The sequence below is a fragment of the Podarcis vaucheri genome (genome assembly GCF_965113315.1).
Source record: "Podarcis vaucheri genome assembly, chromosome: 9".
NCBI lineage: Eukaryota > Metazoa > Chordata > Lepidosauria > Squamata > Lacertidae > Podarcis > Podarcis vaucheri.
This window is the reverse complement of record NC_138767.1, coordinates 58,888,996-58,907,762: the sequence shown is the minus strand read 5'-3', so window position 1 is coordinate 58,907,762 and position 18,767 is coordinate 58,888,996. Positions and strand designations below refer to the sequence as shown.

General features: G+C 42.9%; 1 protein-coding gene and 1 long non-coding RNA gene across 10 annotated transcripts in view; one reads left to right on the top strand and one right to left on the bottom strand.

Annotated features, from left to right (window-relative positions):
- Positions 1-18,767, top strand: part of APBB2 (amyloid beta precursor protein binding family B member 2) — a 170,330-nt gene that overhangs the window by 66,037 nt on the left and 85,526 nt on the right. For 5 of the 9 annotated variants that reach the window (XM_082238133.1, XM_082238138.1, XM_082238134.1 and 2 more), the window contains exons 3-4: positions 565-675; positions 11,220-12,044. In XM_082238133.1, the coding sequence (XP_082094259.1) occupies positions 630-675; positions 11,220-12,044 (871 nt within the window). In that variant the 5' untranslated portion in view covers positions 565-629. Of the gene's footprint in view, positions 1-564; positions 680-5,386; positions 5,456-11,219; positions 12,045-18,767 lie in introns of those variants that run through there. The other 4 variants (XM_082238135.1, XM_082238136.1, XM_082238139.1 and 1 more) reach the window with 4 other exon arrangements.
- Positions 584-10,706, bottom strand: LOC309540967. The gene is made up of 3 exons (XR_014223587.1): positions 10,644-10,706; positions 2,028-2,098; positions 584-700 (listed from the first exon to the last, which is right to left on the bottom strand). It is a non-coding gene; the product is annotated as an uncharacterized lncRNA (long non-coding RNA).

The window sequence follows — 18,767 nt, the reverse complement described above, 5'->3', positions numbered from 1 at the left end:
TTGGGGAAGCATTGAATGAGTGGGGTTTTGTTTGTTTCCTCTTCTTGCTTCCTTGTTAGGGCTTCTCTTGGCTTTGTGGGGCTTGGCTCGCTTTCTCGAGCCGCCCACAACTGTCAGATCCCCAGAGGGGAAGCAAATGGATTTTCTAACATCTACAATGATTTTACACCGGTTGTTCACTGCACCTGAAAATGGAGGTTATTTACCCAGTGCTGAGCTTTGCTTAAAAGCAAAGTCGGTGCCCAAAGAAACACAGCCTGTGCATTGAGGCTGTGAAATCCCAGAAGAGCCAGTGTATCAAGGCACTGTGTTTGTCTTGAAATTATTTATGCCGGTCGGCGGAGGATGAGCGCAAACAGTAAACTTGCTCTGCATGGGTAGCCCAACAGTTCGTCTCTGCTGCTGGTGCGACAATGAATAATTTATAAACACATTATTCCCCCCCCCAAAAAAAACAACAACAACTGGTGGAGAGGGTCATTAGCATTTTAATGAGAACAATACATGCGTTGTACTAAATCCTTTGCCTTCTGTTTCTTCTTCTCTTTCCTTCTCTTCCTCCAGTAAAACAATTTTGCCGAGCGCTTTGGAAATAGCTGACGACACGGGATAATGTGCTGAGTGGCACTATGGGCAGGCGATACCCAGGGGCTCACTATCGTCAGAGCAATTCATGTATGTATGTGAATTTTCTCCCTACCTGTAGATTTGAAAGCAAAGCAAATCCTGGTAGCATCTCTTGGCTGACTTCCTGCTTTTCTGATTGCACTGCCCACCCGCTGTTGCTATAGCCTTAGTGAATTTTTGGGGCCCAAATTTTCCAAGTTTAAACGTGCAAAGTGGGTAGGTTTTATAATCTCTGCCAATGGGAGAGCAAAGCGCTTGCCGTGTACTAGTTGCCAGTGTCGTTTGAATTTCTCAGGTAACTTTGATAAGACTGCACGGTTGGAATCAGGTGCACTAAATTTTCATGCCATGTTTTCTCTTGCATGCTGTGGCGTACGTCAGTCTGTCCATACCCTTGCCTGAGCAGCTTTGGCTCCATAGCTTGGGAGAGGAAGGTGTTTCCGTAGGCCCCAAGACCAGCAAAGTGTCCACTATACCCCTAACATCAATGAGATAATAATAATAATAATAATAATTAATAATAATAATAATAATAATAATAATAATAATAATAATAATAATAATTTATTATTTATACCCCGCCCATCTGGTTAAGTTTCCCCAGCCACTCTGGGCGGCTCCCAATCAAGTGTTAAAAACAATACAGCATTAAATATTTAAAACTTCCCTAAACAGGGCTGCCTTCAGATGTCTTTTAAAAATAGGATAGCTGCTTATTTCCTTCACATCTGAAGGGAGGGAGTTCCACAGTGTGGGTGCTACTACCGAGAAGGCCCTCTGTCTGGTTCCCTGTAACCTCACTTCTCGCAATGAGGGAACCGCCAGAAGGCCCTCGGCTCTGGACCTCAGTGTCCGGGCTGAACAATGGGGGTGGAGACGCTCCTTCAGGTATATAGGACCGAGGCCGTTCAGGGCTTTAAAGGTCAGCACCAACACTTTGAATTGTGCTCAGAAACGTACTGGGAGCCAATGCAGATCTCTCAGGACCGGTGTTATGTGGTCCCAGCGGCCACTCCCAGTCACCAGTCTAGCTGCCACATTCTGGATTAATTGCAGTTTCCGGGTCACCTTCAAAGGTAGCCCCACAGAGATGATCATTTCTCATTAAGCATGAGAAGATCAAAGGTAGCATGAGAATTCTAAGGTTGCACACCCTGCCTCTCCCATGAATAGGGGGCAGCCGGATTTGCCTTGCCGAGATTCTCTAAAATCCTGGAGCTGGCAGTACACACACACACACACACACACACACACACACACACACACACACCATGCAGGCATACACACAAAGGAGTCCTGCTAGGTTTGAGGATGTGCTGGGCCCTCTGTGTTACCCTGGCTGCTCTTTTTATCCCTCCGCTCCCCATGCTACCCTGCTGAATCATCATTATCAACATCACCTCCATATTCATCCAGACAGCCCTCTGGGCAAATGGAGATTGCTGATGCTTCATCCGTGTGTCCATCCTACCTTCCAACAGTTAAAAAGCAATGAAAAGAGAAGGGGTGTTGTGGTGGCTCACGTCCGCCCCGGTATGCCTATGCAAGCTGGTGGTGCTACAGCATTTGCTTCTTGCTGAACTGCACCTCTCCTTGCTATCATGTGCTGTTGTCTTTGGCATTCTTTGCCCCACCCCAGTCTGTAGGTCTCCAGGATTAAGGCCTTAAAGTCTGGCTCTAACAGAGGACAGCGTTAGATCTTACAGAAGCAAAAGAGAGGCTCAGATATTTCCGGCCACTCCTTTTTGTACTTCCTATTAAATGTCTGGAGGAAAACTCATGTATCTCCCACATAAGGAGACCTGTAAGCTCCTGACAGAGGTCACGTTGCTTCTTCCCCTACACGATGCTGCGCTGCTTTTCTGTGTTGTCCATCAATTCTTGCCCTTGCTACATGGACAGATGAAATATCAGCACAGACTTAGTGAGTTGCAAAATCAGGCATGTTGAATGAACACATCTAAGATACACCCATGAGGGACGTGGGTGGCGCTGTTAAGTTAAGCCACAGAGCCTAGGACTTGCCGATCAGAAGGTCGGTGGTTCGAATCCCCGCAATGGGGTGAGCTCCCGTTGCTCGGTCCCTGCTTCTGCCAACCTAGCAGTTCAAAAGCACGTCAAAGTGCAAGTAGATAAATAGGTACCACTCTGGCGGGAAGGTAAACGGCGCTGCTCTGGTTCGCCAGAAGCGGCTTCGTCATGCTGGCCATATGACCTGGAAGCTGTACGCCGGCTCCCTTGGCCAATAAAGCGAGATGAGCGCCGCAACCCCAGAGTCGGCCACGACTGGACCTAATGGTCAGGGGTCCCTTTTCCTTTACTTTAAGATACACCCACATAACCCCTGTTCTCCATAAGCTGTGCCCCAGCTGAGACATATTTTGTGTTTAGTTTCCCCTTTCCAGTGTAAACTCGTTGCTTTCTTATTTCTTGTGTCTGTCTTGCTGAAAGGCAGTTCAGGTAATACTACCGCAGCTGACCTGGGTCTCGCGTCAAGGTCAGTTTTCCGTAAAAAGTTCAAAGATCCCTTTAAAGTTTGCAGCCTGTCCCTTTCATCTCCTTGAAATGGCAGGTGACAAGTGGCTATCCCTGTGGCTACTTTACTGCCAGTGATAATCCTTGAGCCTTAAGGCTTGCTATATTCCAAGCTAGGTCAAATAATCTTCTCGTGAGGCAGTACATGAAAAGTTCCTTGCGACTTCCCCGCTCCCCAAAAAGCCTCTCTTGTGTTAAGTCTTGGTATTTTTTTGTTTATCCCCTAGGCTACTATTATAATGCCATCTACCTTTTCTTCCCTTTACTGTATAGTGTTCTTAGGATCATGGAATCATAGATTCATAGAACTGTAGAGTTGGGAGGGACTGTGAGAGTCATTTAGTTGAGCGCGTTGCAATGCAGGAATCTAAACTAAAGTATACAGGACAGGTGGCCATTCAATTTCTGCTTAAAAACCAAGGAAGGAGAATCCACTACCTTCCAAGGTAGTCAAGCAGCTCTTATTTCAGAATTCATCTCTTCTGTATGTTCATAATTTTCATTTTGTATTATGATGTAGATGAAATCTAAATCCTTGGATGCAGGCAATTTAATTATTACTGTGATATGAATAGGGAGGGGAAGTAGAAGCAGATAAGGAAACTTAGCAAAGTTTTTCTTTTTGCTGTAGCAAGGCTTCTTCTCCATTACATTTACACTGTTACAGTGATGCCAATGCTGCTTCAGGTCTAGAAGAAGACTAAGGTTTGGATTTGATATCCCGCTTTATCACTACCCTAAGGAGTCTCAAAGCAGCTGACATTCTCCTTTCCCTTCCTCCCCCACAACAAACACTCTGTGAGTTGAGTGAGGCTGAGAGACTTCAGACTAGCCCAAGGTCACCCAGCAGCTGCATGTGGAGGAGCGGAGACGCGAACCCGGTTCACCAGATTACGAGTCCACTGCTCTTAACCACTACACCACACTGGCTCTCTCTGGTAGTACAGCAGCAGTAAAGGAAAGTTGTTCTATGTTTGAAACCAGCTACTCAGAGTCTGCTACCTGTTTGCTGCTGCTGGGCAGTTCTGGGTCAAGGACAGTCCCCTTCGGACTTTGCTTACCACCCTGTGGTCAGATGCCACCACAGTGGAAGTAGAAGCAGCGGTGGAAGATGAACCAAACACTGGAACCTGCAGACGGGGATGTAAGAAAACTGAATGGCAGTAGCCAGAGGGCGTTATGAGGAATGGAGGCATGCAGTGGTACTTCGTTCACGTCACAGTCGCAGGTTGCCATGTAAAAAAGACAAATAAAAGAATATCTGCTTCTGCTACTGGCACCCGATTGTAAGAACCTCTTGGTGTCTTTTAAATCTGCCACCTGTGCAGAAAACCTAAATGTTCAAAATAAATTAAAACCTCAGTTTCATAGGCTTTCCAGTGGAAGGGAAAGAGCTGAAATTTTTGAATTTTAGTTCATGTCTAGTAAGTAAGGTTGTTGGCATCAACGAGCAGTAATATATATTGGTTATACTTCACAAGCTGTAAGCTTTCTTCTGTTTGGTGTGATAATGCCCTCTCATCATTTTATAGCTGGCTGCGGGATATGTCGCTTTCCAGGAAGGGAATTGGTGAAAAATCTTCTGATGTACTGAGAACTTGAAGCTTGAGAGAGTTTCAAATAGAAGACCTAATAAATTCTCTTCTTCCTAGATGTCTGCTATGAGCAGGCTTTGTGCTCTCTATAATTTAGTCCAACTTCAGCAAATTCTGCATGCCAGGAAATCAACTTTGCTTGTGTTAAGATTTTTCTCCCTTCAATTTGTTTGTGAAGAACTGAGCTTAAAGGGCCACCAAGAATGCTTTACGTTTTCGTTTGCTTGGCAAGTATAATTTATTTTAAGAATTAGCATTAGAGAGAGATGCTTTGCAACATAAAAGAGCAAGACCGAGAATGCTTCTGCTACAGAGAAGGCATCTAGCAGCCGAAAATCACTACTTATTCTCCACTAGCACAACGCAATATTTTAACACTGTTCTTACAGTAAATTTTGCTTAAAATATGAAATACAATTGGGAGTTAACTCTGGGAAATTTCACCTTTCTGAAATGTACATGGAGAAATTTTTTTTCTTTTAAACATTGCTAGTGATATAGATTCTGCCCCCTGCTTCTGTATTTGCAATAATTATTTTTACTGAATAATTTGTCCAGCGCTGTGCTGCACTGGCTTTGTTTTGTGGCTTTCTTTGTTTTTAATTTCTTAAAATGATCCCTCTTTTCAGATTTCAAATAATAATCTATTTCCTGACCCATTGCTGAAGCCCAGTGATCCATGTCAGAAGTACCTCCAGGTCAGATGCCCTTTCAGATATTTTAATACTGTACGCACATAATTTCTTTCTCTCCTTCTGGGCTCGCGGTCTTGCATTTACGATTTTAAAAATATATTCATTCTTTCTCTTTCCCTTTCCCTCGCCCTTTCTTCTGGTGTTTTCTCTTCTTTAAAACAACGCAACCAGTTTTTCAAAGCCAGTACAAGCACAGTACTTGCCAATTTCTTACCCTTTGTTTAAAAGAATTGGAAGCAGGTTGCGGGATCAGGCAGAGAATTCCCCTTCTCAGCGCTCGGCTTGGCCCAACTGCAGTTAACTGTGCGGCTGATGTAACAGACACCTGATTCAGCTGTAGATGGACAAAAGCGTGTTTGCAAGCCCATATATGTCAAGATAACTTGAGTACAAGACCAGAATGGGCATTTATAGGGCGGCAACTGGTGGGCTGGAGTGAGAATGAAGGCTCAGCAGGCACAAGAAGAACTAAACAGTGTCCCCTTCTGCATCTTTCAAAGCTTGGAGATTCTGTAATACTCCAGTGAAGTAGTCCTGCACAAAGCATTGTTGTGGTGTTAGTGGCTAGGACCCTGGTCCGAATCTCACCTCTGCCATGAACTCACAGGGTGCCCTTTTTCTTTTTCTTCTCCCTCTCCCTCTCCTCCCTCTCCTTCCTCCTCCAGCCTACAATCTTCCATGCTGAGATAATACCGTAGAGTTGTCATATATAGGAGTGTCTTGAATGTTCCACAGTGAGATATAAATATTCAGCATAATGGAGGATGAAGTGATATTTCAGTTGGTAGAGCACAACACTTTTAATCTCAGGCTCATGGGCCTGAGTCCCACATTGGGCAAAAGATTCCTGTATTGCAGGGGGTTGACCTAGATGACCCTTGTGGTCTCTTCTAATTCTGCAAGCTTTATAGGGCTGAATCAGTACATTAGATCAAGTTCCTGCTTATTCCCCACCCTCTTCATTTTTTTTTTTCAAAAGATGGGACATTTGCTCCATCATCTGGTCTTGGCACTTAGTCAGAAAAGAGATTCTGACCAAACATCAGGACGAACATTATGAAAGTAAGAGCTGTTCAACAGTGGAACAGTCTGCCACAAGAAGTGGTGGACTCTGACCTTCCTTGGAGGTTTTCAAGCAGAGGTTGGGTGGTCATGTATGATTTAGTTGAGATTCCTGCATTGCAGGGGGTTGAACTAGATGGCCCTCAGGGTCCTTTCCCACACTACAATTGTACAATAAGTCTGCCTTCATCCAAAGGAAATGCTTCCTAGGCATGGCCAATTATAGTCTAGTTCATGAGTAGGCAAACTAAGGCCCAGGGGCTGGATCCGGCCCAATTGCCTTCTAAATCCAGCCCGTGGATGGTCTGGGAATCAGCGTGTTTTTACACGATTAGAATGTGTCCTTTTATTTAAAATGCATCTCTGGGTTATTTGTGGGGCATAGGAATTTGTTCATATTTCCCCCCAAAAAATATAGTCTGGCTCTGCACAAGGTCTGAAGGAACAGAGGACTGTCCCCCTGCTGAAAAAGTTTGCTGACCCCTAGTAGCTGTACCTATTTACTTAATAACATTGATTTGTTCAATTGTTTAAGTATTTCATTAGCAGTACTGAGAGAGTAAGTAACGGCCTGTCTACTTCTCTCTAAAGTTCCTGTCAAGGCATTCAGAATTATTCTCCTTGAAGCACAAATTTATGTAGCACTTATTTTGAGGATGCTGTCAGGAGGTTCGCAAGATCACAGCCCCGGGAGCATAATTTGGATCAATAAGAATGTGCAGGAGTCAGGCACAATGTACACCTCAGGCATCTCTTTGGCTTGCTAGGTTTTAAGCTTTGGTAAGAGAACCATCTTCCTGGTTTGATTCTTTGTGTTTCCATGTGGTCCACTCAGCTCTCCTTGCAGCTGAATCAGAAGAGAGAAAGGAAGATGAGAAATTCTGCTGTGAAAAAAAGCAGTATCTCTAACCATCAGTTTTAGAATATGATTTGGGCTACACAGCACAGATGATTCACTCCTCAGATAGGGTCAATTTTACGGAGTTCAGCCTCAGGTGATTTCTCCTTAACACACCAAACTTTTTCATTTTTCTTCTCCTTCTCTACCTTTGTCTTTCAGGGGCACATGGGGTTTTGTCATTGCTTTCTTTTGTTAATAATGGATTAGAAAATGGGAAAGTGGACTACAGCACAGTGCTAAGGTGAAAGCCCTTGACTGATACAGGGTCTTTCTGGACCATAAATCTAGATTATCTTGAACCCCTAGGCACTGTTACACAGAAATATAAGCTTCCATCTTTTTATTAAGCTGTGCAAGGCGGTAAGAAAATTAGCAGCCCTAGCACTGGTGAAGTTAGGTAATATTAGACTCTGGACTTCATGGTCTTTGAGAGCGTGTGCGTGTCTTTAGATGGCAATATGTATCACTTCACATTTTTAAAAATATGGTAGGCAGCTGTCATTTGTCCTGCCTCGGCGGCCCCACCATGTACTGTAGGCTTCCAACGTGCTTTCCAATATTTTGCAGATGAAAATACGGACAGTGTGGTAGGATGTATGCAGAAAGGCTAAAACCAACAACGTGGTGAAGATGTACAGACAGGGCAGTTCTTAAATTATCATTTGAGGTACTAGTTCCACTGGCACAAATCCATTTCAGGCACTATGTACATTTTCAGGTCAACAGTAATGCCAGAAGGAAGAAGTCAAAGTAGAAAAAGGTGTAAGAAGCTTTATAGGGCTGAATCGGTGCATTAGATCAAGTGGAGTCCAATTGCGGCTACACAGTGGAATGTGGGAAGGGACATAGGTATGTGGTAGACCACATACTTTGCATGCAGATGATCCTGAATTCAAGCCCTGGCATCTCTGGTACACCTGGGAAATACTCCCGTCACTCAGTGTGAACAATACTAGCTATACAGATCAATGGTGAGACTCAGTAAAAGGCAGATTCCTATGTTCCTAAATGCCTGAAATTTAGTTAGTTTTTACAACATCCACGTATCAGTGCTTTCTAACATAATAAATCCAAAGGATGTGTTAAAAAATAGAAGCCTGGTATATTATACAGTGATTTCCTCGGTGCAGCAGGACATAATATTCTGTCACAATTTATTTGCTAAATAAGGTGTGTGTGTGTGAGTGAACTGATAAAGAGTGAGGAAGAGAGAAATCAAAGTAGGGAGGAGGAGAATATAGACAGCATCCCCATTATTGGCTTTGACAAGTGGAGTGTGTCTTGATGCTGAATTAGTGTTCCCAGTATCAAAGCAGTAATGAAAGAGAAAACAAAGGGGTAGACAGCTGAAGGGATTCTCAAAGGTTTTTCAAAGGAGAGGTCCATGAAACCAGAAACTTTATCAAGCAGATCAGACAGTCTAGCATTTTTCTTGCTCCCCCCCCAACCCCGCTTGTTTTCAACATTGCATAACCCTAAAATGAATGAGCCATCTGCTTCATGCAAATCTGTTTTGACAAACAGGAGAGCGCTAGCTGTGATCTGCAGACTGACCAGCACCAGACTATTTATTCAGCTGGATGTGTTTGCCCGTCCCTGCCCCTGTTTTAATTAAACATTTCTATAATCACATAGGTAATATAATAATACAATAATAATTTATTATTTATACCCCGCCCATCTGGCTGGGTTTCCCCAGCCACTCTGGGCAGCTTCCAACCAAATATTAGACACCAGACATTAAAAACTCCCCTACATAGGTATCTCTTTTATTATTCAGCAAACAGAAGCCCAAGAACCAGAACCGCTTCATATGTTTGCAGGGCACCCTGGGTTTATTAGTGTTTTGCCATGACAAGCAAAGTATGAAAGAAGAGTATGCGTCTCAAAATACTTGGGGATACAGTGGTACCTCGGGTTACATACGCTTCAGGTTACATACGCTTCAGGTTACAGACTCCGCTAACCCAGAAATAGTGCTTCAGGTTAAGAACTTTGCTTCAGGATGAGAACAGAAATCGTGTCCGGCGGTGCGACAGCAGCAGGAGGCCCCATTAGCTAAAGTAGTGAAAGTGGTGCTTCAGGTTAAGAACAGTTTCAAGTTAAGAACGGACCTCTGGAACGAATTAAGTACTTAACCCGAGGTACCACTGTATGTCGTAAACACCTACTGGAGAGAGCTAGGATTGGTGCTGAATTCCTGGCACATGGCCATTATGTGAAAGAGATTCACGTTTCCCATTCACGTTTCCCAAAGCCACTGAAGTCTCACACAGGATTTAGCCCTGTGTGTTTGCTGTAGGAAATTCCTGTGAAAACAATGGTGTATCTGCAGTGCCATGTGGAAAAACAATTATACCCCGTTTTGTTCTTTAGTGATACTGAAATCCCTCTGAAGCTCCTATCCTATTGACCAAGTCAGTGGCAGTCTTGATTTTTGTACCTTAACTGAAAAGTCAAAATAGCACCTGGAGAGTGTTAAGAGGATGAATATGAAGACATTTGGTATTTTTTTTCTGATGACTGATGCTCAGAAGTTGTCAATTTAGCGTACACCACTTTTTTCCATTTCATGTTCCTGAAACACCACAACCCACTTTCTTCTCCTTCCCTTCTTAGTATCTCCCTCACCCCACTTTATAAATGCTACTCCTATTTTTATAGAGTTCCCACCTCTTTTTCCTTATTTGTGATGAATTGGAGGGGGGGGCACAACTGTTAATTTTAAAAAGTGATAGGGACCGGAGTGAGGAAAAGCAGTCCCCTTCCACATGCCATCTGCTGGCGAAAGCATTACCACTCAGTGGTGGTGGTTTATGTGCCTTTAAAGGGAAATTAGGCAAACCTGTGGAGGATGGGTCTATTAACAGCTCTTGAACCATGAATGTTATATGCAGCCTTCCACAGTCCTGGAAGCTATACTTCTGAATGTCTGGGGATAAACAATGAGAAAAGACACTTCCTTCCATGCCCTGCTTGTAGGTTTCTCTGGTTGTCCACTCTTGGAAGGAGGGTTCTAGATAAGCCCTCAGTATGACTGAGCAAAGCTTTCCCCTTAAATACAATGGTAAATGAAAAGTTCTGAGGAATCCTCTTTGTATTCTGCCCTTCATCAGAGGATCACAGGGTGGTTTACAATATAAAAACATAAAAATACATACCATAGTGACAGACAAAATCAATACCCGCTCTCCCCAATTTGAAAGGCCATATATTGTTCTTAAATACACCTTACCCAGAGCAGTGCCTTGTCAGTCTCCACCAGTGCACTCTTATTTTAGTATTGTTACATTGCAAAACAGGGTGAAAAAGCAGAAATCAGAAAGGCTACGGTGATATTTTGCCATGTTCTTCCCCTACGTAGAAAGCATGAACCAGGGGAGGGAAACTTCTGGACCTCCAGATGTGGTAGGCCAGGAATCCAACTCCCATCAATCCCAGCCAGCATGGCCAATGGTCAGGGATGAAGAGAGCTGTTATCCAAACAACATCTGGAACCACAAGTTTCCCACCCCTTTCATAAACCTTTCAATTTCCCTGCTCATTTGTATGAAGCTTTGGAGAGATTGGCATACCTGGTTGCACCTAGGGACCATGAAGGAGAGCTGTACTGAATGAGCTCACTAAAACCCTTACCCCTCCTCTTGTTATCTGCGACCTGCCATAAAATTCAAGACGTTGCTGCTTATTTCATGGGTGGATATGCATGCAGGCTTTTCAATCCTGTTTCCAAGCACACTTAACACCTGTTGATTATTATGCTTAAGGATACTTCATGAGTGTTTGTTTCTGCTACCTCCCTAGTTGACTCCGGTGTGGAAACCTTGGCAGGGTTTATGGCAAGCAACAGCGCGACGGACATTGTGAATCGGAACGGTCCTGCCACTCCGCCCAACACGCTCCACCTGCGCTCCTCTCACAACGAGCTGCTGAATGCCGAAATCAAGCACACAGAAGTCAAGAGCAGCACCCCTCCAAAATGCAGGAAAAAATATGCGCTGACTAACATCCAGACAGCCATGGGCCTTTCTGATCCTGCTGCGCAGCCCCTGCTGGGCAACAATTCTTCCAACATAAAGCTGGTGAAGAATGGGGAGAATCAGCTTAGGAAAGCAGCGGAGCAGGGGCAGCAGGATCCTAACAAGAACCTGACCGCTCCTACGACGACCGCAGGCATCAACATAACTTCTGAGAAGTTGGAGGGGAAAGAGCCAAACCAGGAGGATTCCTCAGGCAGCGAAATACTACCCACGCAACGCCGGAGAACCAAGAGCTTCCTAAATTACTATGCAGATCTCGAGACATCGGCAAGGGACGTTGAGCAGAATTTGGGGAACAGCCAAGTGGCAGGGGAGGAGAAACTGTCCTCGCAGTGCAATAGCCAGGCATCCACAGTGATTGTTAACGGGGACGCCTTGCTTCGGAAACAAAACAAGCCAGCGAGTCCGGAAGATGGACAGGTAGCCACTGTATCGTCGAGCCCGGAAACGAAAAAGGATCATCCTAAAACTGGTGCCAAAACAGACTGTGCGCTACATAGGATTCAGAACCTGGCTCCGAGCGACGAAGACTCTAGTTGGACAACGCTGTCTCAGGATAGTGCATCTCCGAGTTCCCCAGATGAAACAGGTACAGATGCTTCTTTTGTATGTTCTGGGTGTGTGGGAAGGCAAAATGCTATGCGCTTGAGTAAATCCTTGCAAAGAGTGAAGTTTAGGCCAGTATATCAGTTGGCTTCAAGGAATGCAGCTGAGATTGCAAATTTTGCCGAGCTTAAGTTTTTATCTTTATAGCGGGACTTTCTACCCTTTAGCGATGCAATAACTCATCTTAAGAAAAGTTTAATTCTTTTGGTCATATAAATGGCTGGGATGAAACTAAAGAAAGTTGAGCTAGCCTGTTAATAACGATCAAATGACAGCGTTACTGATTCTGTCCAGTTGCTACACAAAGTTGTTGTTTTAAAACTCGGAGCTTTTTTTCCTGGTACTTTCTGCTTTGCATTTAAATGTAAATTGTGGCAGCTCAATCCTAATCACATTTATTTTCAAAATATGCCTTTGAGTTCTGTGGGACTTTGCTTCCTGATAAGTATTTTTAGGGTGGAGCTTTGAACTGTTACGGAATTGACAATCAATAATCTTCAATAGGCAAAGTGCTGCTGCAGTAATACATAGGATTGCATCCGATTCTGGCTTTCTGCTAATGGAAACACTTCCACAAGACAGGGTATCTGATATTTCTAAAGTCCTCCTATGCAGACTTCTATCTCCTGGGGATTGTGGGATCCTCTGGGACAGAATGGGATATGGCATAAAGGGCTTCTGCAGTTGATTGGGGTATGGGGATTGTTTAGAATCAGCTAGTCTATTTATACATTTTAAAGTCACACTATTAGCTTTCCTGTCTATATCATGTGAAGATAGTGAATTGCAGACAATAGAAAGTGGACAGGCTTTCCCTCTAAGCTTTTACTTGTCGAACTTGTGAGTGTTTGTGGTGATGGAACCACACAAATAGGTATCATGGGGACAAGTGATACTTTGAGTTTTATGGTTTGTTTGTAACCCATGTGATGGCACATCCACACAGCACGCTGTTGGCGTGAAAAGCCTCTCCAACATGATGGTGGCAATTTTGGCTATGCCAACATGCTCCCATTTCCCCCCATAACATTGAGTTATGTTGTTGTGATTCAAATGACAACAGCTGCATTTGGGGGAACAGGGTCTCAACAGCTTGGTGTATGATAATGCTCCTGTGTAGTTATGTTTCAAACGTTGCCCATCTCACTGATTTGGCCCTTGGCGTTTGTTCTGCATAGGTGAGGTATAAGCAGCCGCAGGATTGACTCCAAGCCCAGAGGGCGATCTAGCGAAAGCCTGCCCTTCTTGGGTTGTTTTCTCCTTGTTTCCCCTTTTTGTCTCCTCTCCATACCCCATATCTTAGTGTTGCTGCCTGCTATTAACCTGGTTATTTTTCAGGTCTTGCCCAAATCACCCACTGCTGCTACTCATGCACTGCTTCTCCCTTTCTTCCCTCTCCACTTACTCTTCCAAACCTTTTGCATCCCTTCTCTTAAATCCTCTGCTGCTCCTCTATATCCCAGAGGTGCTGGGCTCTGGCCCCAGCCCAAGTATCTATTGCTAAGGAAAAAGAGAAGAAAGAGAAGGCAATCATAATTCAGACCACACTTTTAAAAACATGGTTTTCAGGTTTCCCCAAAGCTATGAAACAAGACATTGAAATATGAGTGAATTTGGCCTGATAAATCTATGCTTCAGCATTTTTTTAAAGCAGCATAGAATTCCTGCCAAAATTGTCTACTTGATATATGCTCCTAAGTGGATACTTAAATCTGTAAAAAGAAGGGAAGGGGCTGCCATTCCTCCCAGTCGAATGGAATCCAGCAGCTGCTAGACTATCTAGCAAATTTAGAGTGCTTCAGTGTGTTTAAAACTGTGCTTCTGCATAATGTTGCATTAATGCGCAAGCGATCTAATTCAAATGGCTATATGCAAAGAGGATGCCCAATCCTGGGGCAAACCTATAGCCTTATTTCCTTTCCTGAATAGCAATGTTAGGCACATAAAAGATAAAGCTATGACAGTACATCAGGTAAGTAGCCTCAAAATTGACGCACATGTGAGGGAAACTGGAATTACAAGTGTCATTCCTAGTGAGATAGAGTGCTGATTGGGATTGCCTTGTTTTTGCAACCCTCTGACTTACCCCAAATAGATTTCCACCCCACCCCACCCATGAACTCCAACTGAAATATGTCATAAAATATATATTTCAGATGAAATAATGAAGTGTGGGGACAAGAAGCATGAGGCCCCTGTGTGTTCTGTTCTCCTTGCACCTGTGTCCTTGCAGAAGGCATTGTAGGAAACAGAACCGTTGACAGAGGCATTATCAGATGATAAATTGATTGCTTGACAGGTTTGCCCCTATTGATGCTTAGAACAAAGCATCCTTGGAACAAGTGCTGTGATACAGACATCTGTATTGTCTGGTGGTTGTGTTTATTGTGTTTATTTGTTTAATTTAGTTGTTCAGTTTATATTCTGCCCTTCATCAGTTCCGTTGATTGCAGAACTGGTTACGTCTTAGCACACATTTTATACAATAAAACGTAAATAACTGCTATCCTCTAGCATACAGCAAATACCAATAGAATGGTCACATGCACACACCATATATTTATAAAGCACTATTATGCCACTTCAACAATCTCAGAGGTATCTGGGAACTGTAGTTTGTTAAGGGGGCTGGGAATGGTAGCTGAGCATCCTTAAAAGCTACAGTTCCCAGGATTCTCCATGACTGTTAGAGTGGCACAAGAGTGGTTTAAATGTATCATGTGGATAAGATTACAGCAGCTCTTCAGCAGTAGCCTGCAGATAATTTACTCATTCCCCTGCCAAAAGCCTGGGCGAAAAGATTAATGAACAGCAAAAAACAAATAATGGCAAATGTGGTCATAAACAGGAATTGGTCCCAAGCTTTAGTATAACTAATAAATATGAGGTCAACAGATTAAAAGGCCCCAGGTGGTAGGTGCAAAGCAAAAAAAAGAGAACAAAGAAATGATGCAACAGTCGCATCTTTAAAAGTCAGGTGACGCTGCAGAATAGTTTATCTGAGGTGGCATATGTCAAAGCATTACCTGAGCACCTTTCAATGTTCCCTAGAATATCCTGAGCTCCCTTCCTCACCCTTTTCACTTTACTAGTCTCTTCCTTGACTTTTGACCTGATGAGAATTCCTGGATGCCAAAATCCAAACCGGGGACAAGTACTGTGTCAAAATATGCAGCAAAGTAAAGCGTGGAAATATAAGCTGTTAGACCTTTAAAAGAGGCCCTTCTAAGTGAGTTCCAAAATGTCCCCTTAAAATGTGGCTTTCCAAAATTTCCCTCTTCCCCAGCGTAGGAGAAGACCACACCTTTGGTAAGTTAAAAATGGCTTACTTACAAACTGTTCAAAGGCCAGATTCATATGCTTCAGAAAAGGTTTCACGGGCAGAGAACTGAGCTTGGTGGTGAAAGTTCCTAAATGATTGGTTTAGGAACTTGAGTGACTGGTGAGAGCCATGCAGTTTGAGCTGGAGCAACTAGCTCAAACATTGTCACATGCTGAGCTTCTCAGGTAGCCTGGGAAGTACAAAGGCTTGATGATCTAGTTCCTCCCAAGGTGAGGGGAAGTAAGGTAAAGGTAAAGGACCCCTGGACAGTTAAGTCCAGTCAAAGGCAACTATGGAGTTGCGGCGCTCATCTCGCTTCAGGCTGAGGGAGCCGGCGTTTGTCTGCAGTCAGCTTTCCGGGTCATGAGACTAGCATGACTAAACCGCTTCTGGAGCAACGGAGCACCGTGACGGAAACCCGAGTGCACAGAAACACCGTTCACCTTCCCGCCACAGTACCTATTTATCTACAGTGGTTCCTTGGTTTACAACCATAATTCTGGAGGTCTGGTTGTAAACCAAAACAGGTTGTAACCCAAGGCGCGCTTTTGCCAATGGGGCCTCCCCCCAAAATGGGTTGTAATCCAAAAAAAGGGGTTGTAATACACGTACTTCCAGGTTTGACGTGGTTGTAATCCAAAACAGTTGTAATCCAAAGCGGTTGCAAACCACGGTACTACTGTACTTTCATATCATCCAGTTTTCTTAATATTTTGTACACCTTGGTCACAATTTCTGTTAGACTGGATGTAGATGGAACAATGCAATGAAATCCTTGTGTTCCCTTGATAACTTTCATTCTTTCAAAGCGTCGTTTTAGGAACATTTCTTCTTTTTTCTGTATTCCTCATTTGTTGAAATTAAGAACTGGATAGAAGGGATGTTATCTTGGCACCAGGTTAACAGTTCCAGCAGTTTAATTTTGTTTGATACGTATTTTGTTGTAATGTTCATGAAATGAAGTACTAACAAGAATTCTTTCAAAGTGTTAATTCTATCATGCAAGCTATCACTCCGCTTTGGAACACATTTTTAAAAGAAAAGCCTGACTAGCTTTTCAGACACCTTTTAATTGAATAACTTTCTAAAGAAATGTCTGAAGTAACTGATATTATAGTTAAGTCTTTTTATTCCGTTACATTTTACTCCAAGAAGACCCATTTATCCTAATAAAGCAGACATGTATCTACAAAATATTTTTTATATGATCCCATTGAGATCCCAAGATGAAATTTAGCAGGTAGCTCTTAGAAATATTAAACAAACAATACATTTTTTGAAAAATCTAAATCATATTTTTTAAAAAATTTGATTTTGCAACTTAAATTTAACATTTAAAGTAAGTCAATCATGTGACATATCATATTAAAGCCCATGAAGTTCTGAAGGGATTGGTGTTTTTAGTTTTGATGTATCTCAGTTCTGGCCTGAGCTAATAAGGTTTTTGTGTAGTACGGCACAGCTAAAATTGTCATTTAAATTTTTTTTCAGACCCTCATAACTCACAAACGGAATGAGATAAATAATTAAAATTTTAGATTTAAACTTAGTTTTGATTATTCAGCAAGTGTACAAAATATTAAGAAAATTGGATGACACGAGGTAGATAAGTTGGATCACTTGGTATGGAATGACCCTGGTATTCTTTTGAAGCTGGGACAAAGCAACGGGAGTTCACCCCGTTTCACAGATTCAAACCTCCAACCTTCCGATGGGCAAGCCCAAGAGGCTCAGTGGTTTAGACCCTGAGGGGAAGTAGACTTAGCTAAGCCTAACAGGACAGTTCACTCTATGGTATTAACTCCTTCGTGTGTTATTTAGACTTAACCGTGTTGGTTATTTGAGACTGGTTATCCTAAAGTTTGGTCTTGCTTGAAGCTATTGGCTAATCTAGTCTGATGGATTATATTAATAATAATAATAATATTAATATTAATAAATTGCTTTATTATTAACTGTTCACCCCAAGGTGAACAGTCTTCCAAAACAGAACATTCAAATCCAAAATCAAAACCACAGGAATAAGATGGCTCCCTAAATACATGCATCTTAAGTGTCAAAGGCCAGGGTAAAGTCTTAGGACTTTGCAGTCAGGAGTGTAATGCCCCTCTTGCGGCCGTTGTCTTAGCTGCTCTAATATCATAGAGAGGTTGATGTGACAGAGGGGTGTCAGCCCATAGCAAGGGGGCCTGAGTATTAAAGGACAGTGATATGGGCTGGATCAGGGCTTTTGGAGCCTTGTAAAAGTTTCCACATTAGAGGAATCCATCCCATGACTCCATCTCAGGACTCCATCTAAGAAGTTTTAGAAGGCCAAGAATTCTGTACTAAAATCAGTTGGACATGAACGTCCTGAAGGCAGTATAGAGTGTCAATCAGTGTTACTGAACATATGTATTTCAGTGAGACTGACGTTTCTGAAACCCTTAACGTGATTTCAGCCTTGAAATGTAGTGTTGTTTTGAGAAAAATTGTGGCAACGATGGGGATAGTGGGCAAAATGCTCAGCCTATAGATTTAAGATATTCTGTGTAACAACATTTTTATCATTCCATTAATTTGGGGAAACAGAAAAAATATGCCTCATTTCAGTATATGAGCAAAGATACCCAGAGTTTAAAAAAAAACAACAGCAGAAATTTCCCATTCAGTTTTTAATTGGATTTTACTACTATTCCATAGAGGAGATATCTTTTTTTTTTTTAAAAAAAAAGCCATTTCCCTGGTCATTTTGGCTGACACGATTCTTGGCTTTGCTTAAATTATTGATTACAGCAGGGGGGAGGGACTTCCTGATGAGAGCAGCACTCTCCCTAATAGAAGCCTCTCACTAAATCAATTTCTACCATTGCTGCAATGCACCTTCGGGGAGTTGAAGGTTAGAAGCTTCAAGAAGAATTTCTTTTTTGCCTTCAAGGAGTGGATCTTTGCAATAAATTTTACTGAACTCTTCCTTTTTGTGTGTGTGGCTTTCATGTTTGTAAAAGCAGCCAGGAACAAGACATTTTAATGAATTTTTGGAGGTGGAAGGAGGGTTCTGGCATCCGTGCGCAGATGAGCTGATTAAATCGCGATGTGATTGATGCCTGTAGGCTGTGGGGTCTTGAAAGCTTGTCACTTTGAGCAAAATCAGTCAAGAAATATTTGAGCGTCTGGCAATCTGGCAATCGGTTCAGTATTGTGTGCACCCACCGCTATAATTCCTTTACAGCTGTCTTGGTTTCTGCCGTCTTGGGGAAGGTAGTCATTTATATGGGCAACATGTGGCATTTCCACTCTGAAATCTACAGGCTGCCAGGTGGCCTTCCTTTCACCCACCCCAAACTTCATTCCTTGTTAGACTAATTAAATAAATGTCGCCTACTTAGCGGTAGTTCCCCCAGC